The 26,023-nt window shown below is 36.9% G+C and overlaps 2 protein-coding genes across 2 annotated transcripts in view; both read left to right on the top strand.

Moving 5' to 3' along the window:
* Nucleotides 1–17,415, top strand: part of Nup62cl (nucleoporin 62 C-terminal like) — a 62,884-nt gene extending 45,469 nt beyond the window's left edge. Inside the window, exon 7 of the mRNA XM_090326165.1 lies at nt 17,276–17,415. The gene's annotated coding sequence lies outside the window, so the exon portion shown is untranslated. The remainder of the gene's footprint in view (nt 1–17,275) is intronic.
* A 6,405-nt stretch (nt 17,416–23,820) lies between these two features.
* Rbm41 (RNA binding motif protein 41) overlaps nt 23,821–26,023 on the top strand; it is a 42,808-nt gene continuing 40,605 nt past the window's right edge. The window contains exon 1 of the mRNA XM_090325901.1: nt 23,821–23,906. Within this exon, the coding sequence (XP_090182027.1) occupies nt 23,899–23,906 (8 nt within the window). The 5' untranslated portion in view covers nt 23,821–23,898. The remainder of the gene's footprint in view (nt 23,907–26,023) is intronic.

Raw genomic sequence — 26,023 nt, 5'->3', positions numbered from 1 at the left:
TAAAGGTTGCTGGGAACTATTTTCTTGTATGTGATTTAATATCCTTGATTCTGGCACAGATATTTTCCAACATAGCAACTATTACACTAATAGAATCACATATTTAAACTAAAAAGCAAACTCTTTAAAAGTGATTTTGATGTAATTAACTAAACTGGGTGTGGCAGCTTACAACTTTAAACTTAGCTACTCAGAAGTTTGAGATCTGAGGACTGAGGTTCTAAGCCAGCCCAAGCAGCAAAGTCCCTAACACTTTTCTTCAATTTACCACCAAAAGACCAAACTGTGGCTCAAGAGGTAGACAGTAGTCTTGAGCAAAAAAAAATTCTAAAGGACAATGCCCAGGTCAGAGTATCAGAGGAGAAAAAAGCCTATGAGAAAGAAGCTAATATGGACAGGCTATATAATACTATGTAATTCCACCTATAATAATAACCTGGAAAAGGGGAAACTGAAGACATAAAAATGGTCTGGGAGGAGGGATGAGTAGGAAAACACAGTGAAAATATCTTGCATATTGTACTGGTGCATACATTTCATTGTAAATTTGCCAACACCCCAAAAATGTACAAAATCAAATGTAAACCATAGTGGAAATTATGGATACTGTGTGATTATGATAGGTTAATGTAGGTTCATTTGTTGGAAACTTACTCAGTTGTGGGATGTTTGTAGTAAAAGAAGCTGTGCATTTGTGGTGGCAAGAAGAACATGGACATTTTCTCTAGCTTATGCTCAGTATTGTTGGGACCTAAAACTACTCTCAAAAGTGTTGTAATTGGCCGGGAATTTGGCCTAGTGGAAGAGTGCTTACCTAGCACGCACCAAGACCTGGGTTTGATTCCTCGGTACACATACAAACAAAAAAGCCAGAAGTGGTACTGTGGCTCAAGTGGTAGAGCTCTAGCCTTGAGAAAACCCAAGGACAGTGCTCAGGCCCTGAGCCCAAGCCCAGGACTGGCAAAAAAGTTCTAATTATATTTAAAAGGAAAGATAAATGTAAATTGGAAATTAAACACTATACTCAAGTATGATAATTGATTACACAGTCCAGTCAATTTAACATCTTAAGCAAGTTGTAGAAAGCCAGGTCCTTTTGTCCTCTAACCTATGGAGAATCAGCAGTGATAAGACTGAAACAGAAAGTGGGCAGAGAGCATCAAACAAAGCGGGCTCTGAGCATGTGCAGGTAGCAACCAGTTATGAAACTTGATAGCCACTGTTTACCATTACCTCCTTTCCCCCAGATTAACACTGGTAATTCATAAAGCCATAGTCAGATACCAGTTCCCTCTATTGTCTTTCTTTCTGTAAAAGAAAAAAAGTACATGATTTCCAGGCTGGCTACATAATAGTGCTGTAGTCACACATCTGTCTTCTGAGTTGGCAGTCACTGAAAATGCGGCAGCTCTAGCTCCATTGGGACCACTTATGACAGGGTTGGCAGTCCAACCCAAGCTAATTTGTTATTCATTTTAAGTACATAGAGCTACTGGCTACTTTTTTAAAGAAGTGTAATGGAGGATATACATTTCCTGTTACTTCTTACACCAAACCACTATCATGTCTTTTAGTTTTTATCAAACACCACGATAAACAAGTGGAAAATCCTATACTTGTATTATTTGAAAATTCAATGAATGCTCTCATGATATCCTTCGTGAGAGAGACCCAAACTTCAAGAATAAAAAAAACATATTTTATCAATAATCATTACAAGTTCTTAGGAACAGCCCCTCATAATTACTTAATAATTACTCCTTTTCTTGAATTCTTTGGGAATCTTGATGACTTTAGTTAATGGACAGGTCATTTCTTGGTGTTCTGGAGTATAATGTTCCACTTCAGGTACTTGTGAATTGAATGCCCTCTGCCAGAGATGTGATAGCAACATGAAGGCACTCTTGTTCACAGAGCTCACTTCCTATCTTCCAGTGCAATTCATTGAAAGGTATTTATGTCTCTCCTTTGTTAGTGTGCCACTTGCTTGCTCATCTCTTCTGCTCTCCACAGACAAAATAGGTTCATTGTAACACCTTTGTATCTTGTTTTGAACTCATTTTAACTTCTTGTAAGTTAGATTATAGGGTACTAAGGGTAGAATTAAGCAAGTCTTTAATTCTTGTTAGGAGAGTATGGTGGTTGACATTCTTAGAGCTCTACTTCTCATGTTTCGTTTTCTCTATGTAAATCCAGATTTGAAATACACTCAATGCATCTGCAAAATTAGATTCCTCACTAATCCTTCTTACGTACATTTTGTGCCCAAATGAATTTCCTCAAGCTGGAGAGCCTCCCCACATGAATTATATGCAGCACAATTTAAATCATTTCCAAATAGCAGAATCTATGTTGTTTGTGAGAAGACACATTTTTCTCCAAAGTAATTTTCTTCCTGTGACTAAAAAATATAAATAAGAGTAGAACCTCCCTATAATGCAGTTTTAGGAACCATGCACGATGACTACTTCCAAGACGAATTCAACTGATATTTCATCAGTTAAATTTATAGATGTGCTTCAGGACATGCTGAACATTTCAGTGCTTGAGGGGACAACATACTGTTGTAGTGATAATTATTAGCTCAGTATTGTACTTTACACTCCTTTTTGATAATGCTCATGTTGAACTCAAGACCTCACATTTACTAGGCAAGTACTTTACCACTTGATCCATGCTCACAGCCCTTTTATTGTAGTTTTTTATTAAAGAATTTATTAACATTGATTTTCATATCATATTTTAAATGACAAGTTATTGTCTCATATTTTTGTCTAAGTTGGCTTGACTCATGATTCTTCTATGGGTAGGTATGCACTACCGTACCCAGCGTATTAGTTCATTTCATTATTTTTTTTCCTGGGCTGCCTATAAATAGTGATCCTGTTGATCTCCACTGCTGAGTGTCATGGATTACAGGTGTGAACCACTACATATAACCCCTTCTATTCTTTCTTGTTTTTTGGTGGTCATGGGACTTGAACTCTGGGCCTGAATGTTGTCCCTGAGCTCTTCACCCCAAGGCTACTGCCCTACCACTTGAGCCACAGCACCACTTCTGGTTTTCTGGTGGTTAATTGGAGATAAGAGTAGCACGTTCTTTAGTGCCCAGGCTGGATTTGAACCAAGATCCTCAGATCTCAGCCACCTAAGTAGCTAGGATTACAGGTGTGAGCAACTACACTCAGCTTAACCCCTTATTTTCTATTAACATGAATTCATTATATATATATATATCAATGAGTTTATAGTTCACTGTACGCGTGCAGTATATGCTTTTTATTCACATGCATCTGGAACACATGAAGTTTTCATAGTCCTTCACCATACCAAGGTACAGACCAGTTATATGCCCTACAGGGTTTCACCACGACTTACAGTTACCCCCGGTTCCTAATTCCTAGAACTACTAATCTAGTACTTTGTAAAAATTTTATCATTTTGTTGTATTGTATAAATAAAATCACATAGCATGTAAAATTTGTGGATTGGTTTATTTATTTTCATTCAACATAATTCCCTGAAGAACTATCTGAGTTGCTATGTGTCTTAGCAGTTTGATCTTACATATTGCTAAGTAGGATTTTATGGTATGAGCATACAAGTTAAACCCTCTGTTGAAGGACATCTGTGCTACTTCAAGTTAATATTTACTATGACTAAGCCTCCTATGAACATTTATGTTCATAGTTGCATTTCTTTGGGATAAAAACCCCAGGGTGGAATTGCTGGATCATATGGGAGTACATGTTTATTAGGATTTTAAGAAATATTTTGAAGGGACCGGTAGTTTGGCCTAGTGGTAGAGTGCTTGCCTAGCATGCACAAAGACCCAGGTTCGATTCCTTGGTACCACATACATAGAAGAAAGCCAGAAGTGGTGCTGAGGGGCTCAAGTATAGAGCCTTGAGAAAGTTCAAGGACAGTGCTCGGCCTCTGAGCTCAAGCCCAGGACTGGCAAAAAAAAAAAATACTTCGAAGGGCCAGGAGAGTGGCCTAGTGGGAGAGCACTTGCCTAGCATGCATGAAACTCTGAGTTCAATTTCTTGGTACCACACGCACAGAAAAAGCCAGAAATGGGGCTGTGATTCAAGTGGTAGAACTCTAGCCATGAGACAGCACAAGGACAGTGCCCAGGCCCTTAGTTTAAGCCCCAGGACTGGTAATAACAATACTTTGAATATATCAATTTTTTTAATTCTTATTATAAAGGTGATGTACAGAGGGGTTACTATTTCATAAGCCAGGTAATGAGTACATTTCTTTTTAGACAGTATCACCCCTTCCCTCACTCTCTTCTGGTTACATGTTTAATTTTATGAGGCAGGCTTTTTTTTCTTTTTTCGTCTGTCTTGGGGCTTGAACTAAGGGCTTAGGTGCTGTCCTTGAGATTTTATGCTCAAGGCTAGGGCTCTACCACTTTGAACCATAGCTCCAGTTTCACTTTTCTGATGGTTAATTGGTGATAAGTCTCATGGACTTTTCTGCCTAGGCTGACTTTGTACTGCAATTTTCAGATCTCCTCCTGGGTAGCTAGGATTATAGGCATAAACTACCAGTGCCCAGATACATGTTTAATTTTATAAGAAATCATCATATGCATTCCAAAGGGGATGTACTGTTTCATGATCTCATTATTTATGTAAGAGTAATGAAGCTTTTGTGTTTACCAATATTTGTTGTTTCCAGTATTTTAAATTTTATTCCTGAGATGGATGTATAGAAATGTCAATATAATGTTGCACTTCCCTGATGCCTAATGATGCTGAAGTTCTTTTACTGTGCATACTTATTATTATAATATCCATTTCTTTGAAATCTCCTATGTCTTTTGCCTGTCTTCTAATTCTTTTTTTTTTGTTCACTTTTACAAGTACTTCATTAACTCTGTTTGCAAGGCCTTTATCAGATATATGACTTGTGAATACTCTCTCCTATTCTTTAGCTTATCTACTAATCTTCTTAATAGTGTTACTTGAAAACAAATATTTCCAACTTTGATGATGACTACTTTATCAATGATTTATTTGATGTGTTTGGCACTACTGAAGTTTTGAGCTCAGGGCCTTGTGCTTGCAAGGCAAGTGCTCTACTGCTGAGCCATGCTTCCAGCCTTTTTTTGCTGTTTCTTTTGAAACAGGGTCTCAAATTTTTCACAAGTGGATGGTGATCTACCTGTTATATTTAGTCTGTCTTCTACTTAGATGGAGTCTTACAGACTCCTCATTCCCTCCCCACCCCCTTCCTTTCTTCCTTACTTCCTCAAGTTGGCCTGGAACTTCAGTTCTCTTGGTCTCAGGCTCCTATGTAGCTAGGATAATAGATTTGTGTCACCATGCTTAGCTATTGGTTGAGAAGAGGTCTTGAATGTATGCCCAGGTTGGCCTCAAATCTCGACATTTATTGCTAATACTTTACAAGCACAATATTTTTGTGTGTGTATGTTGATCTTAAACCCTTTGGTGCTGCTGGACCCAATTCTTAGTTCTTGGAGCTTTTTGTGGATTTGTGGGGATTTTCTTCATAAGCAGATATGATATCTGCAAATAAATGCATTATTATTATATCTGCAAATAACTGTAGTATTAGTTCTTTCTTTCCAAAGGAAGAATCTCACTTGGATGTTTTTTTTTTTTTTTTTTTTTTTTGCACTGACTACACCTCCCAGTACGCTCTGAGTAAGAGAAATGAGAGCAGCATCCTTGTTTTTTCTCTTATCCTCATGTGGAAAGACTAGTCATTGCTGTGGGGTATGTTGGCTATAGGGTTTTTATAGATGCTCTAGATCAAATGCATGTAATTCCTCTCTGTTAACTAGCTGAGATTTTTTTAATGAGTAGAGATTGAATTTTTGTCAAGGTTTTTCTTCATCAGTTGATATATTATTTTTTCTTAATTCATTGAGATACAGTTGATTATAGTGAAGCATTTGAAATGTTGAGTCATTTACATATATATATTATGTGGAAGTAAATGTACTTGGTCCTGATTTATAAATACTTTGAAAAAATCATTGTATTAAGTTAGCTAATATTTGGTTGAATATTTAAAATATATGATATTTTTCATATATTTTATTGTAATTAGTAGAAGGGTTACATTATATTCATCAGATAGAAGGTGCATTACTTCACAAACATTGATACCCTTTCTCATGTCTTGGTCCCCATTTCCCTCCCCCACACCCACCCCTCATCTTGTTTTCCCCCCTTCCCTATCTGATTTCAAATAACCAAATAAGCATATGTACCAATATATGATATATTTTAAGTATCTAAAGATGTATTGGTCTATAATTTTCATTTGTATTCTTTGTCTAGTTTTGTTAGATTAATATTGTGCACTTTTTATAAAGGAATTTGTGAAGCAATGGTTTCGGTTCTTTAAATGTTTAGTAGAGTACTAAACATTTGCTTGGGTCTGGATATTTTTTTGGCAGCTTTTAAATTACAAATTCAATTTTTGATGTTTCTAGGACTAAGCAGATTATCTATTTCATCTTGGTTGAATTTCCATTGATTGTGGGGATTGTTGAGGAGTTAGTGCATTTCTGCTAGGTTGTTGAATTTGTAAGCATAAAGTTGTTTATTGAATTTCCTTTTTATCCTTTCAATTGCTTTAGAATCTACAGTGATATATCCTGTGTCTTTCCTGATATTGGTGATTTATGTTTTCTCTGGTTTTATTTTTCTCTCTTGCCTACAGGTTTGCTAATTTTATTGATTTTTTTCCTTAAAGAAATAGCTTTTGGTTTCATTGATTTTATTTTTCTCCTGTGGTGTTTCTGTTTGCAGTCTTATTGGTAGCTTCTCTTGTCTTTATTATTGTCTTCCTTCTGCATGCTTTTGAGTAATTTTACCCTTTTCTATTTTCTTTTTTACATTTTTATTTTTTTATTGTAATTAATAGAAGTGTTACATTATATTCACCAGATAGAAAATGCATTACTTCACATTGATACCCTTTCTAATGTCTTGGTTCCCATTTCCCTCCCCCCATTCCAGCCCCTTATATTTTTTTACCCCCTTCACTATCTCATTTCAAATAACCAAATAAGCATGTATACAATATATCAGATAACAAGGTGAAACACTGTAACAATATGAGATAACCAAGGGACAGCAAAAGCGATGAGATAACATAGTACATTAAGGACAACAATCACTCATTATATGGCTTTTGTTTCTATATCCTGGAGGTCCTTTCATTTACCGTCATCCTATATGGCCTTATATATCTAGGTTTTGCTCTATTGTAAATTTCTCCTAGGAGAGACCAAGGTTTCTACTGATTATGACAAATGAGGGAAACCATTGAGCCTATGTTCCTTTGAGTCTGGCTTACTTCACTTAATATGATTTTTTTCTATGTCTTTCCATTTCCTTACAAATGGAGCGATGTCCTTCTTTCTGACAGCAGCATAGAATTCCATTGTGTATAAATGCCCCATCTTGTTGATCCACTCATCACTGTGCTAGTGGATTTAGTCTGTCCTTGTTTCTGGACGATTGGGTAAATGCCAAGAAGTGGAATTGCTGGGTCATAGGGGAGCTCTATGTTTAGTCTCTTGAGGAACTGCCATACTGCTTTCCATAGTGGTTGAACGAGTTTGCACTCCCACCAACAGTGTTGCAGTGATCCCTCCTGGCCACATCCCCTCCAGCATCTATTATTATTACATTTCTTGATCATGGCCATTCTAACTGGAGTGAGGTTGAATCTTAGAGTTGTTTTGATTTGAATTTCTTTTATGGCCATAGATGCTGAGCATTTCTTCATGTGTCTATAGGCCATTCTTATTTCTTCTTCAGAGAAGACTCTCTTTAAGTCTTTGGCCCATCTTTTAATGGGATGGTTGTTTCTTTGGAGATAAGTTTTGGAGTGATTCAATTTTTTGAGCTTTTGATATATTTTAGATATTAGGCCTTTGTCTGTAGTATATAGTTGGTGAAGATCTTGTCCCACTCTGTAGGCTTTCTAATTAGTTTGCTAGCTATATCTTTTGCCTTACAGAAGCTCTGCAGTTTAATGCAGTCCCACTTATCCAGACTTTCTCTGATTTGTTGTTTCTGGGTCCTTATTAAGAAAGTTTGACCTGTGCCAAGGACCTAGTGTATCTCCAGTTCCTTCTTGTAAAGTTTTCAGTGTATCTGCTTTTACATCGATGTCTTTGATCCATTTGAAGTTAACCCTGGTTCAGGGTGAAAAAGAAGGAGCCAACTTAATTTTCTGCATGTGCTTAACCAGTTCTGTCTTTCTTCCATTCTATGTTTTGGCTCCTTTATCAAAGATTAGGTGGCCATAGGTCTGTGGGTTAATATCTGGATGCTCAGTTCTATTGCATTGGTTTAGTATTGAAATTCCTCCTGTGCTGTTCTTTCTGCTAAGAATTTTTTTGCTGTATGGGGTCTTTTATTATTCCATATGAAATTTTGGATTGCCTCTTCTATTTCTTTAAAGAATGACATTGGAATATTGATGGGTATTGCATTGAATTTGTAGATAGCCCTTGGCAAGATTGCCATTTTTGCGATGTTGTTTCTTCCAATCCAGGAGAATGGGAGGTTTTACCATTTCCTCAGTTCTGCTTTAATTTCCTTTTTCAGAGTTTTTAAGTTTTCATCAAAAAGGTCCTTTACATTTTTAGTTAATTCCTAGGTATTTTATTTTCTTTGAGGCTATTGCAAAAGGAGTTGCTATCCTCATTGTTGCCTCGTTTCTCTTGTTGACATAAAGGAAGGCAGTTGATTTTTTGAGGACTAATTTTCTACCCTGCTACCTTGCCAAAGTTTTGAATCAGCTCAAGCAGCTTGGGAGTGGAGTCTATAGGGTTCTTTAAATACAGAATCATGTCATCTGCAAAGAGGGAAACGTTCACTTCCTCTTTCCCCATGTGGATCCCCTTTATGCTTGCTTCTTGCCTTATTGTTCTGGCTAGGAATTCTAGTACTATGTTAAAGAGGAGTGGAGCGAGTGGGCATCCTTGTCTCGTTCCTGATTTTAGAGGAAATGGCTTTAGCTTTTGGCTGTGTGTTTGTCGTACACAGCCTTTATTATACTGAGGAATGTTCCATGGATTCCTAGTTTCTACAGAGCTTTTAGCATAAAGGGGGGTTGGATCTCACCAAATGCCTTTTCTGCATCTATTGAGACAATCATGTGATTCTTGTCCTTGCTCCTATTGATATATTGAATTATATTAATTGACTTGTGTATGTTGAACCAGCTTTGCATCCCTATGATGATTCCTGATTGAACATAGTGTATAATTTTTTTGATGAATTGCTGAAGACGGTTAGCCAGTATTTTGTTGAGAAGTTTTGCATCAATATTGATCAAAGAAATGGGTCTATAGTTCTCTTTCTTTGATGAATCTCTGTCTGATTTGAGGATGAGAGTTATAGTGGCTTCATAGAATGAGTTTGGCAAAGAGCCTTTGTTTTCAATTTCATTGAAGAGCTTGAGGAGTTTTGGTGTGAGCTCTGCTTTGAAGACCTTATAGAATTCAGCTGTGAATCCATCTGGCCCTGGGCTTTTCTTTTATGGGAGGTCTCTTATTTCTAGTTCTATTACAGTGCTTGAAATATGTCAGTTTAGTTGGATTAGGTTGTGTTGGTTTGATTTGGGTAGGTAAATATTGGCTAGAAATTCATCCATTTCTTCTAGATTCTCAAATTTGTTGACATAAAGGTTTGAAAAGTATTACCTTATGATGCTCTGGATCTTGGTAATTGCTGTCGTGATATTACCATTCTTATCTGTGATTTTGTTTACCCTTTTCTTAAAGTAGGAATTTTAGATAACTTATTTGAGACCTTTCTTTATTTCTAACAGTATTTGTTTTAAGTCATTTCTGATAATTAGCAATATTTTAACTGTAGTTGTTATCTCCAACCATTTACACTAATATTTATTTTAGTATTCATTGTAAAATACCATGTTAACAAACGTCTGCACATTAATATCCAAAGGAGCCTCAAATAACACTTGTCTAAAACGAAACTGTCTCCTGTATCTATAAATCATTTACCTTTTCTCAACTAAAGTTTTTATTCAGTAATCTAAGGCAGGGTATTTCTACTTCTTCATTAAGTAATGATGATTATATTTATTAATCCTTACTTCTTAACAGACACCTTGTTTCAGCCTCTTTCATAGTACAGAAACTTAAAGTATAGTAACTTTATAAGGTTTATTACTTTCTTCCAAACCCCATTTCTCATCCTCAGTTGCAATCATTTCTTAAATTATTTTAGCTAACATTTTACATGTGTATTGCTACTTTTTAGTTTTCCCATATTAAGCATTCTCTACTAACTGCAAAATGAAACGTGAATATTTAACTCACAATTCATTATATGACTATATGTCTTCATTCTCCAAATATATTTCATATATCATAAAGTTCACCTCCATCAATAGTTAACATTTGAATTACGATTATACAACTGCTACTCTCAGGCCAATATATAAACTATCTTATCTCCTCTTTATTCACCAGTTTTGATTTCTTTTGAATCTTATTTCAAGTTTTCAGTGTTTACCAGATATTCATTCCCTAAGGCCCTCACTTATTTAAATCTATCGGTTTCATATTTTTTCTCTTTTTTTTTTGTGTGTGGGTCATGGGGCTTGAACTAGGCCTGGGCGCTGTCCCTGAGCTCTTCAGCTCAAGGCTTTGGTTTCCATTTTCTTTGATTCACATTTTCCAGAGCTTTCTAATCTGTAATATATGACCAGTTTCTGTACTATAGCACCAGTTTTGTTTGTATTGTGTGGTTCTGTTTGCTTTTGTGTTTAGCAGTGCTAAGAATCAAACTTAAGATTCAGGCTAAGCAAGAGCCCTACCTACTGAGCTAAAAGATTCCCATATTCAATTTTACTATTTGGAATGGTTTCAATATTTTCCCATTTAGTATGATGCTGTCTGTCAATTTGTCATATATAGCCTTTATTTATACTAAGGTACATTACTTCTGCTACTATTTTTACAGAGCTTTTCTTGTGAAGGGATATTGAATTTTGTCAAATGCTATTTCTGTACTTCTTGATGAACATAATTTTTGTCTTTCTGTTTGTGTATTATATTATGCTCATCAATTTGCATGTGTTGAACTATCCATTAATCTCTAGAATGGAACTTACTGTCTTCCTCATTTAATTCAATCATTTATTTGTATTTTATTTGAATTTGTACATGTTCTATTTAAGAAGGTTGATTATTCTTATCATTTGCCTAATATTCTGAAGATAATATTCTGGGTCCAAAAAGAAATAATAGTAAAGCTAAAAATAAGACCGACAAAACTGAGTGCAAATCTACAATCGTTACTTAAAAAAAAAAAGAGGCCATCAGTATCCCAGAGATAGAGCAAGGAAGCTAACCTGCTAACCTCTTTTTCCTTTGCTTGGCTAAGTTTTAGGTGAGTTTCTGTTTTTCCTAGTTGTGTTCTCTGGTAACCCAAAGGTTGATGGTTATGTGGAGAAAATAGGATGAGTTTATTTGTAGCCTGTATGCTGACAAATTTGGGTTTCTAGGTTCTTTAATTATCTTGACCTCTTCATTTATGTGGGTGTTCATCTTAAGGAAAACGTTAAGTTCCCACTCAGAACCCTTATATTGTAGAGGATGTACTCAGATGTGGAGCTTTTGCATTCACTAATCCTGGTATTGGTGAATTAGGAACGGCATTTTTCTCTGTTAGAGGCTATTTTCTTACATTAGATTTCTTCTGACTTATTTCTCTGTGTTATCTGTTCTTTCTTGTAATACTCTACATTTCTATTCTTTCCTTTTTTTTCTTTGTAATTTTGTAATTTTTTTGGCTCTATGCTCAACTTGTTTCTGTTTTTTGTTTTAGTTTTGGGTTTTGTTTTTGTTGGTCTTGGGTCTTGAACTCAGAGCCTGGGTGCTGTCTCTGAGCTTCCTTTGCTCAATGCTAGTGCTCTACCATTTGAGATACAACTTCATTTCCATTTTTTTGATGATTTATTGGAGATAAGAGTCTCACAGACTTTCCCGCCTGGGCTGGCTTCAAACCTCTATCATCAGATAGCCTCCTGAGTAGCTAAGATTACAAGTGTGAGACACTAGTGCCTGACTGTATTCACCTATTTTTGCCAATCCTGGAGCTTGAACTCAGGGCCTGAACACTGTTCTTGGGCTTAGTCAAGGCTAGAGCTCTACCGCTTGAGCCATAGCACCATTTTCGGCTATTTCTATGTATATAGTACCGAGGAATTGAAACCAGGTCTTCATGCATGCTAGGCAAGCACTCTACCATTAGGCCAAACTCCCAGACCTGTATTCAAATTTTTATTGCAATGTTTTTTATTTATCTTTACTTGCTGCCATAGTTTTTATTTTGCAAGAACTGTGCTATGTGTATGTATGTTATTTAATAGAATTATGTTCTAATTTGTGGATTCATGAAGTATTCACATGTTTCTTTCATGGGTTCATAAAAATAAGAATAGAATAAGGATATTAATTTTTTCAAAAAGGACTTTATTCTTAATATTGTTTATTTTAGCATTTTATATCTCTATTCTGTTTTAGTTATTATCCTATTAGGATATCCTTGTTTGTCTGGTACTTTTTGATTGTTTATTCATAATAAAAATGATAGGCTAAATGTTTTAGTTTTGTTAAGTGGGTTTATTAACTTAGTATAAGATCACTTCATTAGGTCTTGAAGGACCTACAGAGCTATCATTTTTTGTGTGTTGGTCCTAGGGCTTGAACTTAGAATCTGGGTGCTGTCCCTGAGCTATTTCGCTCAACTGAGCGAAATACTGGTGTTAACCCAGTATTCTTGGAACTGGAATATGTATGTTCAGTTTTTAGGCTTTTACTTAATCCCTTGTCAATTTTTATTTAATCTATACTTTTGGTTCAGAATCCTTGCCCTTTCCTTGTTCTTCCTTTCTTTATCCAGAGCTTATCTGGTTCACATTCTTTAGTGCAAAATCATCTGCAGAACCTGGATACGAAGAATTATCCAGATAGAGGATGTGGAGGAGAGCATTCACTCAGCTTCTTAATCATTTATAATCTGATTTCCAGCTTGTCTTTCAATGCCACTTTAAATTACCTAGTTCTGTTAACTCAGTGTCCTTTCTAGAGTTCTCTAGTATAAACCCTGTTGTTTGCCACATTTGTTTTGCCATTATTTTTCTCCTTGTGATTTTTATCTTTCTTTTTTATACAGGTTTATTAGAATTCAGCAGGGGTAAATGCATGGATTTAATCTTCAGGGACCTTAATGGTCTCCTTCCTCATCTTACCTGATTCCAATTTACTTTCACACTGCCGTCAATTGATCTTCATAAAATGTTGAGCTCTGTTCTCTTCACCTCTTTATTAAAAACCCCTCTAGTTTTGATTGTCCAATGATGAATTCTAGTTCCTTGCATAATATACAATGTACCCTGAAGTATAAACTAACCTGTCTCTACAGCCTCATCTTTTGTTGGCAAAACTATATCTTATTTTTTAAAACACCTAATATTCTTTCCTGTTACATATTTTTGATGTTTGTTCAGTTTCTACTCTCTGGAGTACCTCACCCTATCATTGTTTGCCTAGTTCCCATATTAAGATGTAATTTAAGAGCCATCTCTTCTAGGAAGCATCCCTTACCTCATTCTAATAAATGTTTATACTCTTCATTTATATTCATACTGTGTCTCCATAGCACATAATCAGCATTTATTGCAACATTGCAGTTATATATTTACATGACTCCTTACTAAAAATTGAGCTTCTACATAGAACTTTTGCCTTAATTATATATTTGTATTTTCAGTATTTAGCAATGTCTGGTATGAGCCTGGGGTCCAGGATATGTTTTGCATTTATTTGTTCCCTAATAAGCACATGGCATACTATATCCAGCTTTTGATGGAGAAAGATATGTAAAGCTGACAGTATATATGAATTTTTTGATGTTTAATGGATGTTAAATATTTGCCTATGTTAATATGCCATCTTCTTAAAATTAATAAACCACTATTAAGTATTGGTTAATACTCCAAAGTCTTTTTTATTATATTAAAGTGTGCTGAAGTCAACCTAGCTATAGGTAAAATTTAAGTTATAAAATGATTACTAATATAAGTATAATTATTAGAAGGGAAGAAGTTTTCTATGGAGGGTGTGTGTGTGTGTGTGTGTGTGTGTGTGTGTGTGTGTGTGTGTGTGTGTTTGTGATTCCTAGTGCTTGAACTCAGGGCCTGAGCTGTATTCTTGAGATTTTTTTTTTTGCTCCTGACTGGTGTTCTACCACTTGAGTCACATCTCCAGATCTAGCTTTTTGGCAGTTGATTGGAATCTCATGGGCTTTTCTACTGGGGCAGGCTTTATATCACAATCCTCAGATCTCAGTGTCCTGGTCCTGAGTGGTTAGGATTACAGTTGTGAGCCACCAGCACCAGAGTAGTTGTGCATGTTTTAAAGGCTTCTGATGTGTATTTTCTTATACGCAAATTATACTAATTTATACTTCCACTATATTTTATTGCTGCTTGCCTTTTTCCAATTTCTGTCCAGTCTTATCCAAAATCTTAGATAATCACTAATCCCATTTCTGTCTTGGTAGATTTACTCAATTTAGAGTATTTATAGTAATGAATATACGTGGTGACCAGTAGTGCATGTCTGGCTTCTTGCACTTGGAATAATATTCTCACTATTCATTCATGTTGTTACACATTCAGCATTTCATTCCTGTGCATTGCTTTGTCCATTCTATGGATTCACACCACATTTTATTTCTTTTTCTAATTTTATTTTTTATTTGTATTGTAATTAATAGAAGGGTTACAATATATTCGCCAGATAGAAGGTGCATTTCTTCACAAACATTGATACCCCTTCTCATGTTTTTGTCCCCATTCCCCTCTCCTCACCCCCTCCCCTCATCTTGTTTTCCCCGCTTCCCTATCCTATTTCAAATAAACAAACATATATACAATGTACCAGATAACAAGGTAAGATTGCTTTTTTAGTTTCATATTCAGTATAATCATTTTGAATAATTTCAAGATGTGTATGGCATATTACTTCCTCCAATTGTTGACTACTATTAGCATTTTATTTCTAGTGTAGTATATAATTTAAAGCACTGACAAAAGCCAATCACCTATACTTGTCTAGGAACCAATACTCTTATGTGCCTTGGTGCAGTTCCTTGCTCTTAAATTAACTGGAATCCTAAAACACTGTAACTAATATGTTAATACAGAAATCATCTTGGAATTCAATTAGAGGACATGATAGAATGTTTATAGTAAGGTTTTCTTAATAATGCTGACTTGTGTTTCTTGACATTGTATTGAATTTTTTAGATTGTTATAAATGTCCTCCTTTGCATTTAATATGTATCAATCAGCATATTAGTAGATTGTGCTTATGCTGACATTTTGAGTCTCAAGTTAATGGTTTGTTGTAGTGCTCATTTGTGTTTCCATCACATTAAAAATGTTATTTGGGGGAAAAATTTGCACCCTGCTGTTAGTTATTACAACAAATGGAGGATTTATATTGCCAGGCTCAACATACTGTTTTTTCTAGATGACAACCACCATTTAAATTACTTGTTCCTAAAGTGTAATCTTGCAGAATGTTTATTTGTTGTAAGTTAAGATAAGGTATCATACTTTAAAAACTGAATAAACATTAGGGCTGTTCCAGTTGGCTGGGAAAAAAATGAAAGTATAATGCTTAATTTTTTTTTTTTAGTTTTTGCTTTATAAAAATGTTCTGATTTTGTAGGCACTGGTTACTGCTATCCACTAGTAAGCATTACTGGACTCAAGCAAATAACCAGGTTTACTTATGCCTGTTGTTAGAACGACTACATTATCATATTTATTTCAACAGTTTATTTTAATGGCAGAAACATACCATATGTTATTGTCAATGACATTTTGTAGTTCACTGCCCCTAACCAAATTTAAGAACCCTTAAGTTAACTAGTAGAAAGGAATAAAACTGTAAACATGCTCATTTCTTTTATTTAATGGTACTGGGAACTGAACTCATGACCCGGAACTTACTAGACAGGTACTCTACCACTGGAACCACAATCCCAGCCCCTTTTGGCCTTGATTATTTACAGGTTAGGATCTTACTTTATTCTGGGGCCAGCCTGGGCTGTGATCCTTCTACTTGTGCTTTTCACTAGGGATGACAAGTTCATGCCACTGTGCCTCGCCTTTTTGTTTCCCTTGTAGTGGGGATAACAGGCATGTGCCACCACATCTAGCATTTGATTGAAATGCAGTCTTGTGTACTTTTATGCCCAGGCTGGCCTTAAGTCTTATCTACACCTTCCAAATAACTAGGATTACAAGCTTTAGCTACTGTTTCTGGCCAATGTATGACTTGTTTTTCCTTGTATGCTTCTCTCTCTCTCTCTTCCTCCCTCCCTCCCTCCCTCCCTCCCTCCCTTCTGTGTGTTTGTCTTTTTCAGAAGTAATAAGATTTGAACTCTGGGCCTCATTCTCAGCTGATATTCTGCTAGTTGAGCCACACATCCAGCCCTGGTTTTTGCTGGTTGTTTCAGAGCAAAGTCTCATGGACTTTTTTCTGCCTGAGCTGAATTCAAATCTTGATCCTCCAGATCTCAGCCTCTTTAATATCCAATATTATAGGAATGTGCCTCCAGCATCAGGCCTTATAGATAACTAAGAACATTCAAATCTATACCATCAATTAAATTGTAATTTTAGACTGCAATGAGTAAAATATTAAAAAACAAAACACTTCTCGTCAACAAAGACAAGATGTTAAGTACACTGTTATTTGTATGAAGCCTATGGAGAGCAGATAAAAAAGAATTTGGTCCACTGTTTCCACAGTTTCTAAATAAATGAATTTAATTTTATTTTTTAAAAAACTTCAATTAAAACTGATATATGAAGTTTTTATTTATTTTGTTTTTGTGCTAGGCTTGAGGCTTGAATTCAGGGCCTGGACTGTCCCTGAGCTTCTTTGCACAAGGCTAGCACTCTTCTACTTGACCCACAGCTCTACATCTGAGTTTTTGCTGGTCAATTGGAAATAAGAGTTTTATGGAAGGACTTCCTGTCTTAGCCAGCTTTGAACTACAATCCCCAGATCTAAGCTTCCTGAGTAGCTCAGATTATAAGCATGAGCCACTGGCACCTAGTTGATATGTAAAGTTTTTATCATTGTTGAAGGAAGGATGTATTATACTTCTGTAATATTTTGACCTCAGATTAATGATTGTGTAAATTTCCCCCCTTATAGGCATAATGAATATGAAGGCAGAAGAGATAACAGCAAAAACGTGATCTGAAGACTGGATTATTCATTGCCTATGAGTTTTTAATGATGTTAAATAAAGTAGTGTTTACAATTACTACTTAATCTTTTGTTGCAATAAGCTATATGTTTGTATGTGTTTTTCATTCTTTTTTTCCTCTCTGTTTTTCATTCTTATACTGTGCTATTTAGAATTATGCTCATTGCTTTTGAAATTGTGTAAAAATGATTTTAAGCTCTTCATCCAAATCATAGTTAAATGTGGGTTCTCTGTGTGTGCTGTAAGACATACTCTCCAACAGAATATATCTTCTGCCTTACCCCATGTGAATTATGAAGACATATTTGCCAAAATCACATGCCAGTCATTTTTAAAGTGTGCTACTTATGTTCAGTATTAATTGCTAGATATTTTAAATATCTGTGATCAGTAGCATTTACTATCCAAAGTTGGGAATGTAACTAATTTGTATCTGGATGAAAACAGTATTGACAATTCAAAAATGTGTATTATGACTTACTGTAGTGCAGAAAGAAAGCAATAAGGTGGTTATGGGATTTGGATTATGACTTTTTGTGTTTTGCTTTTTATTCATGGTACTAAACATAAAGGCCTGGGCTGCACATGCGCACTATTAACACTGGACAACTAGAGTATACCTCAGTCCTGAATTAGGTTATTTTAAAAAGGTGACATTCAGGCATTTTAGTTACTTTTTAATTATATTGATAGCCTCGTGTTTTGTTGTTACTGTATGATTTGTAACTGCTGCTTTTGTGTATTTTTATCCTTTGTTTATCAAGAAAGAAAGCCTTCTGTTAAGCTCTGGAACATTCTTTTATTTTGTATTTTACTTGAATCTTAAATAATATTTTTAAAATTAAAGTAAAATACTTGAAAGTTTTTAAATGGCTGGGATGAAGTTCTTTTGTTCTGAGCACATGTGAATAGACTAAAGATTTACACAATAGGAAGAAAATATTTTTGAAATGAATATTAGTGATAGTCTAATGTGTAGGCTAAAATAAATGCCAGAACTCAAAATGGTCTCTCTTTCACCGATGCAAAGGTAGCATCTACTTCTTTAGGTAAATTTTTTCATCCCTCACAACTAAAATGAGGTGAAAATAATAGAGACCAATAAATCTTCTAAAGTTCTGTTGGTAAAAAAAAATTTTGAGATTAATATACTAAAATTTTTAATTGAGTATGGAGATCATTGACTATAAATATTCACCTCCCATCACATAGCTAGTATATAAGTTAAGTTCAGTAAGAGAATATAGTATTTTAGAAGAAATTCTAGTTATCATCTTGTGTCTACCTAAGTAATTGGACAAATAACTTCGTTTGGAGCATTATATTTCGTCTACAAAAATGAAAAAAAATGGTTCAAATTGGTGTTTCCTCAGCTGTTTTGTGAGAATACACTAGTTTTCCTATCACCAAAGTTTTGAGGTGCGCATAAGTGTTCTTTTTTTACTGTAAATTTCCTAAGTAAATAAAGAGGAAGCTAAGAGCCTGCCTGCATTGTCTTGTTGCTCTATCTCTACTGTGAGTCATAATGTTTTTTTTTCTCCCCCAGCACATAGAAGATATTGGAGAATATCAGGTGGATTCTAGATCAGTCTACTATTGCTCTAGGATTTACTGAAGAGGCTCAGTGTACTATGTTGAATTCAAAGACTTGGCCATGTCCTTGTTGAGCAAATAGTCATTTGAAAGGTTAGAAATAATGTATTTTTTACCAGGAATATTAAGGCAACCTTTTTGTAAGGCCCAGATATTTAAAATCCCTTCTAACCAGCTAATATATTAGCTGAAAACGAAGTTTTTGGGTTTCGGAGTCAGAATGGGATTTGAAGTCAGAACTTCACCCTTGCTAGGCAGGCACTATATTCCCACCCTTCCACCCCCAACCCTGTTTTTCATTGGTTATTCTTGAGAAATAGGGTCTTACTTGCTGCACAAGCATGTTCCTGGAACACAGTCGACCTACTTTTGGTTTCCCACCACAACTGGGATGACAGGTATGCATCAACAAGTACACCTTCCCTCTGTTAAGATGAAATCTCAGCTTTTCTCCCCAAGCTATTCTGCAACCATTATCTTCCTACCCTCAGCTTCCCACATTGCTAAGATGACAGGCATGCGCTACCTAGGATGCCAGTCACGTGCTACAACTATGCCCAAATATGAATTGAGAACATGGTCTCAAACTTTTCTACCTAGGATATAGTTCATTTCAGCCTTGTGATTGCATATAGCTCTGAGCCCAATTCCCAGCTGAGAAGTCTAAATTGTTTTATATTAATACTTTATGCATATCTACTTTGATTTGTGTGTGCACATGCACACATACACACAGATCCACTTTCAGCTTTTTGGTGGCTAATTGGAGATAAGAATATCATGTCATGAACTTTCCTGCCTGGGTTGGCTACAAACTGTGATCCTCAGGTCTCAGCTCCATAGTGGTCAGGATTACAGGCATGAGCCACTGGTGCCTGGCTGCATAACTGTTTTGATCCTTTAAAAAGATACTGTGTCTATTTTGTTTTGACCAGCTATCTCGGGGGAATTTAAAATATGAACAGTTGTTATTCTTAATATTAGTTGACGTATACACTCAAAAGAGTTTTTTTTTATTTTTCCTAGAATCTTCATATGTTGGAGTTACTATTTATTTTTATTTACTTACATATTTTGTCTTAGTTTAACAGCAAAATTGTACAAAAAGAAAATCCTTATATACTTCCAACCATATATGTACATAGCTCCCCTATCATTGGTATAAGCCACCAATATGATACATGCTTTATAGTTGATGAATATACATTAAGACAGCATTATCATCCAAAGCCCAAAGTTTAAACAAGGGTTCACTCTTTTTTATTACTAAGTTACATTAGTTATGCAGGGGGGGTTCATTGTTACATTTTCACATAGAACTGCTTCATATTGTATTCATCAGGAGTATGCTGTCAATAAAGCACCTTGGAAGGACAAATTCTGAAAATAAATACATTGAGGAGCTTGTCTTAACCTTGTTTAATTGGGAGAAAAACAAATGAGTACTTTTCAGTTGTCATAAAATTTTCTAGGGGTAAATTTGTGAAAGTACTTCAGGGTGAGTTTCCTGAGCCCTTGGATTTTATGTACAGATCTCAAAGCTTTTCATACACTGTCTGGTACCGTTCTGAGGTGTGGTGAGGGTTGCTGTGGGGAGCAGATGGCTAGTGTTACACAGTTAAAAAGTTTGATAGAGCTGAGCACTGTGGTTCACGCCTGTAATCCTAGCTACTCAAGAGGCTGAGATCTGAGGATCATGGTTCAAAGCCAGCCTGGGCACTACAAAGCCTGAGAGATTCTTATCTCCAATTAATCACCAGAAAAACAGATCAGGCTGTGAACTACAGAGCTCAGGGACAATGCCCAGGCCCAGAGATCAAGTCCCATGACAAAAAAAAAAAGTTTGGTATTTTCTGAATGTCCATTTGGGCTGGCTACAGTTCCATTCAGATGCATCCAGTATTTATGACCTGCTTTCCAGTCATAATTCCACAGCTCTGAGTATATTTTAGCTATTCATTCTCCACTCATTCCACCTAGTGGATCAGTAAAGTAGTGTGTCTCAGTCGAGCACCAATAGACAGCATGTTTCATGAAGAGCATAGGATTAGAAGTGTGATGTGATGCAAGTTCTGCTCTGCCATCTTCCCAGAGGACAAGCACTCTAGCAACCTCGGTGTGTCTTTCCATGTCATTATTGATTAATGGGTTAAGTGGAGTGTCTGAAGAGCAAAAGAAAACTTCACCGCCTCTCAGGATTTCCTGATGCAGGCTATCATATAAGATGCTTCCCTTCAGTCCTTGTTCTGTGACAGAGATTTAGGACAGTGCACATATCTGCCTTCATTCTGTTCTGTGCATACGATAAACTTGCATGCATATATGATAAACTTTAAATCTAATAGCATGTCTTTAATCTGCCAGAAGTTCTGAGGATATGGACTACAAAGTAGTGGTTTCTATTTCTTGTTGCCCTAATAGCTGCTTTTCAGTCTTTTGTTTAACTTGAGCATGGGCAATTCAAAGGTGTTTAAATAAGACTAAACCTTCTGGATAGCCTGAAATATTTACTCTAACACCCTATTCTTCTGAAATATTAACCCTACTTTATATTTGAGTAAGCTAGCATAAAGTAGATATTTCTAGAACCTCACATACTCCAGTAACTTACAAAAATGGTAAGCATAGATCACTGCAAAAGTCATGCTATACATTTATCTTAATAATTACGAACTACAATTCAAAGCCAAGTAGTACAAACCCCCAAACCACATTTTTCGTTTTGTCTCCTTTTGTTATAAGAAGGGTTTCCTTTTTTTCAAATATTTTTATTGTAATTAATAGAAGGATTACATTATACTCACCAGATAGAAGGTGCATTACTTCACAAACATTGATACCTTTCTCATGTCTTGGTCCCCATTTCCCTCCTCCCACACCCACCCCTCATCTTGTTTCCCCCACTTTCCTATCCCATTTCAAATAACCAAATAAGCATATATACAATATATCAGAAAACAAGGTGAAATGCTCTTCAGCTCTAGGCTACAGCCCTACTCTTGAGTCAATCCCCACTTCCCATTTTCTAGATGTTAAATGGAGATAAGAGTCTCAGGTCCTTTTGTGCCAGGGCTGGCTTTCAACCTTGATCCTCAGATCTCAGCCTCCTGAGTAGCTAGGATTACAGGTGTGACCCACTGCACCACTTTCGGCTTTTTCAGTTTCCGCGCTACTGGGGAATCGAACCCAGAGCGTCATGTATGCTAGGCCACACTCCTATCCTCCCTCTGTACTTTCTTAAGGATGATACTCTGCCATTTCAACTATACCTACTATGCAGATTTTGGTGGTTAATTGGGAATGGAGCCTCAAGGAAGTTTTAGCTAGCTTCAAACTTCCGATCCTCCTGAGTAGGTAAGATTCCAGTCTGGTCCAGTCTGGTCTAGTCTGGTCTCGCCAAATCCCTTCCGGTTTTGTCTGGTCTTCTCTGGTCTCATTTCGTTTGGTCTAGTTTTTTTTCTGGTCTGTTCTGGTCTAAGCCTGTCTAGTTTGGTCTGTTCTGGCCGGATTGGTCCATTCCAATCCAATCCGGTTGGTACTGTCCCATCGGTCTGGTCTGGTCCTTTCTGATCCATTCTAGTCAGGTCTGGTCCAGCCGTAGCTAGTCTGTCCTGGTCTGGTCTGGTCTTATTGGATCTCAAGAATACATACAGGATGTCTCCTCTAATCCTAACTACAAAGGGCTGGGATCTGAGGGTCATGATTCAGAGCCAGTCTGGGCAGGAAAGTCTGTGAGATTCTTATCTCCAATTATCTCCACTACAAAACCAGAATTGGCGCTGTGGCTCAAGAGGTAGAATGTTAGCCTTGAGTTGAAGAGCTCAGGCAGAGTACCCAGGCCCAGAGTTCAAGCTCCACAATCACCACAACCAACAGCAAGAAGATTACAGGTGTGAACCACTACCGGAGCCTTTACTTTACTGTTGATTTACCATATTTTTATCAATAAGATATTCAATGGTTGGAATGCATACAAGTTTTTACTAAATTGTTAGAGTTCAGAAGTATGTTATAGATAGAATAGGACTAAGGGACAAATACACTACAGGTTTGACTGGAAACAGCAGATAGGTCAGATAAACAGAAAGAGAGGCAGAGTTAGTAGATTTTTGAAAAAGGTGATACTGGGGCCAGGAGCGTGCCCTAGAGGTAGAATGCCTGCCTAGCATTCACCAAGCACTAAGTTCAATTCCTGGGTACCACATACATAGAAAAAGAGGGGAGTCGTGCTGTGGCTCAAGTGGTAAAGCGCCGGCTTTGAGAAAACCCAAGGACAGTGCTCAGGCCTTGAGTTTAGGCCTGAAGCCTGGCAAAAATTTATAAAAGTTGATACTGGTTGAAGGAGTCAAGATTACAGTGGTGATCCAGGAAATAGAAACAAGAGGGTTGGTTCTTTTGGGAAAAAAATTACAATAGTGACTTCTGGAGTGTTAAATCTATATGAGAAATGTCTTATTTTTTTTTCCTTACTGGCTGATACAAGGGCTTGAACTCATAAACTCACATTTATAAGGAAAGTGCTGTATCCCTTGAGCCATCCTTCCAATTCCTAAGAGAAATTTTTTTTGTGGGTTGTGGGGCTTGAACTCTGGACTTGGGTGCTGTCCCTGACCTCTTCAACTCAAGGCTAGCACATTCTTGCACTTGAACCACAGCACAACTTCCGGTTTTCTGGTGATTAATTGGAGATGATTCTCATGGACTTTCTTGCCTGGGCTGGCATTGAACCGTTATCCTGAGATCTCAAGCCAGGTGAATAGCTAGGATTACAGGTGTGAGCCACCAGCGCCCTGTTTTGGAAGAGATTCTTAAGTCATTACGTTACAATGCTTTCTGCTACTATGTAGCGCTCTGATACTACAATTCCCAGAATCCCATGCGGCACCACAGTCCTCTCGGAGTTTCTCGCGCAGAATCCTGGGAGTTGAGGTCCGCGGCCTAGTCATGCGAGCTATTGCTAGGGGCCTGTGGAAACATGAAGAGGTAAGGGCCTGTCTGCCTTTTAGGCAGCGCGGGTAGCTCTGTTTAACCTTTTACCTTGAAAACGGCCTTTATTTCTGTCTTGGATCTGTGACGTTCTTGGGGGGCGGTTGAGTGTGTGTGGGAAGACAAAAGAGAAGTGGGGCAAGGTAGGCCTGCCGCGTAAAGTTATGGAAAGGCAGTAACCAGGGCGGTTTTCGGAGGAACGCCCTGGCAGTGGAGACCCAAGGAGACGACACACGCGTCAAGGCTTCTTCTCTTTTCGGGAAGAGCCGCCCATGAAGACCCACCTAGGCCCAACGCTGGTTATACACTGACAGGTTCCTTCCGGCCGGCCCCCTCCACCTCATTCTCATCCTTGAACAGTTGTGCGCGGGGGGGGGGGGGGGGGGGGCATTTATTTGTATTCTTTGCGACTTAAGGACGGAGGTCACAAAACCATGTAGCGCTTTCAAATTTCACATGGAGAAAACAATGCTTATCACATATTGGAAAGGAAAGTACAAAGTTGGCTGGCTGAATTATTACAGGAAAAGAAAGGTATTGCTGTCAGCAGTTCCCCCTACTGGTAAATGGTCATATGCATCCAGATGCTTATTGTTGAGAACTACAGGCTCATGGTGATGGATGGCTCCGAAAGCCCTTTAAAAGGGTCCTCATTATATTACAGTTGTCTTCACTATGCCAGAAAATGATCATTCTGGAATAGTGCGGTGAATTTAAAATATTCTCATCTACACTCTCAGTTACTGGGATCTCTCGCCTTTTAAGTGTTTTTGATTTTGTCTGCCTGGAAAATAACCTTTAATATAACAAGATCCATCTTATACATGAAAAATAATATGCATAATGTACATATAGTTTAAAGAATAATTATTGTTTGAATATACCACAAACTTAAAAAATCCTCCCTTACTGCCTTTTCCCCCTCACACTGACCACTATCCAGAATTTTGTCTTAATTATCCTCTTGCTTAGTTTTTAAAATATAATTTCATTGTTATTAATGAGTGTGGCACAGGGAGATTACCATTTCATATCACATAATACATTTCTATTTTTGGACAGGGTCATTCAGTCTTTCACTTTCCCTCAGTTTCCCTCTATCCTTCCTGCCCACAAGTTACTCAGGTCATTTCCCATATAGTGTATGCTGAATAGTGTAATTGCATTGTTCTAATTTTGTTTTTTAAATAGTTTTTCCACTTATAATTTAATTCCTGAACAAAATGTTGCTAGTTTTATCCATTTTCTGTTTTATACAAATGAGTACATATTGTATGAATTTTTCTGTTTCTTGCTTTTTCAAATCAAATGAATTTAGGTAAGATTTTATGTAGATGAAATGTTTTATATGTAAAATCTATCCCAGATTACAATTAATCTTATTGATTTTAATCATTTACACACATCTTAATGATTCTTAAGCCAAGCAATATTTAAGTGTTATAATGACATTTTTTCTGTGTGTGCGTGCATGTGTGTGTGTGTGTGTGTGTATACACGTGTGTGTCCTAGGGATTGAACTCAAGGCCTGGCTCTATTCCTGAGCTTCTTTCGCTCAGTGCTAGTGCTCTACCGTTTGAGCCACAGCTCTACTACTGGCTTTTAGGTAGTTTATGGAGATGAGTCTCTTGCCTGGGTTGACTTCAAACCACTATCCTCAAATCTTAGCCTCCTGAGTAGCTAGGATTACAGGCATGAGCTAGCAGCTCCCAGCATGACATTTCTTCTTCAGATTTTTGTGCGTTGATGAATTTACCTATGGTTTCTTCATTCAAAAAACTGAATGTTGCTAGATGCAAGTGGCACACTGCTTAAAATCCTACCTACTGGGGGCCAGGAACATAGCCTAGTGGTAGACTGCTCGCCTATCATGCATGAAGCCCTGAGTTCAATTCCTTAGTACCATATACACATAAAAAGCCAGAAATGGAGCTGTGGTCAAGTGGCAGAGCAGTAGCCTTGAGCAAACATGTCCAAGCACAGGGCCAAGCCCTAATTTCAAGCCCCAGGACTGGCAAAAAAAATCCTACCTACTCAGGAGGCTGAAATGGGAGGAATACAGTTCAAAGCCTGCTAGGGCAGGAAAGTTCATGAGACTCATCTCCAGTTCACTA

The sequence above is a fragment of the Megascapheus bottae genome, chromosome X (genome assembly GCF_031878675.1).
Source record: "Megascapheus bottae isolate mThoBot1 chromosome X, mThoBot2.hap1, whole genome shotgun sequence".
NCBI lineage: Eukaryota > Metazoa > Chordata > Mammalia > Rodentia > Geomyidae > Megascapheus > Megascapheus bottae.
Note: the sequence above shows the minus strand (reverse complement) of the source record. Positions and strands in the feature narration are given on the sequence as shown.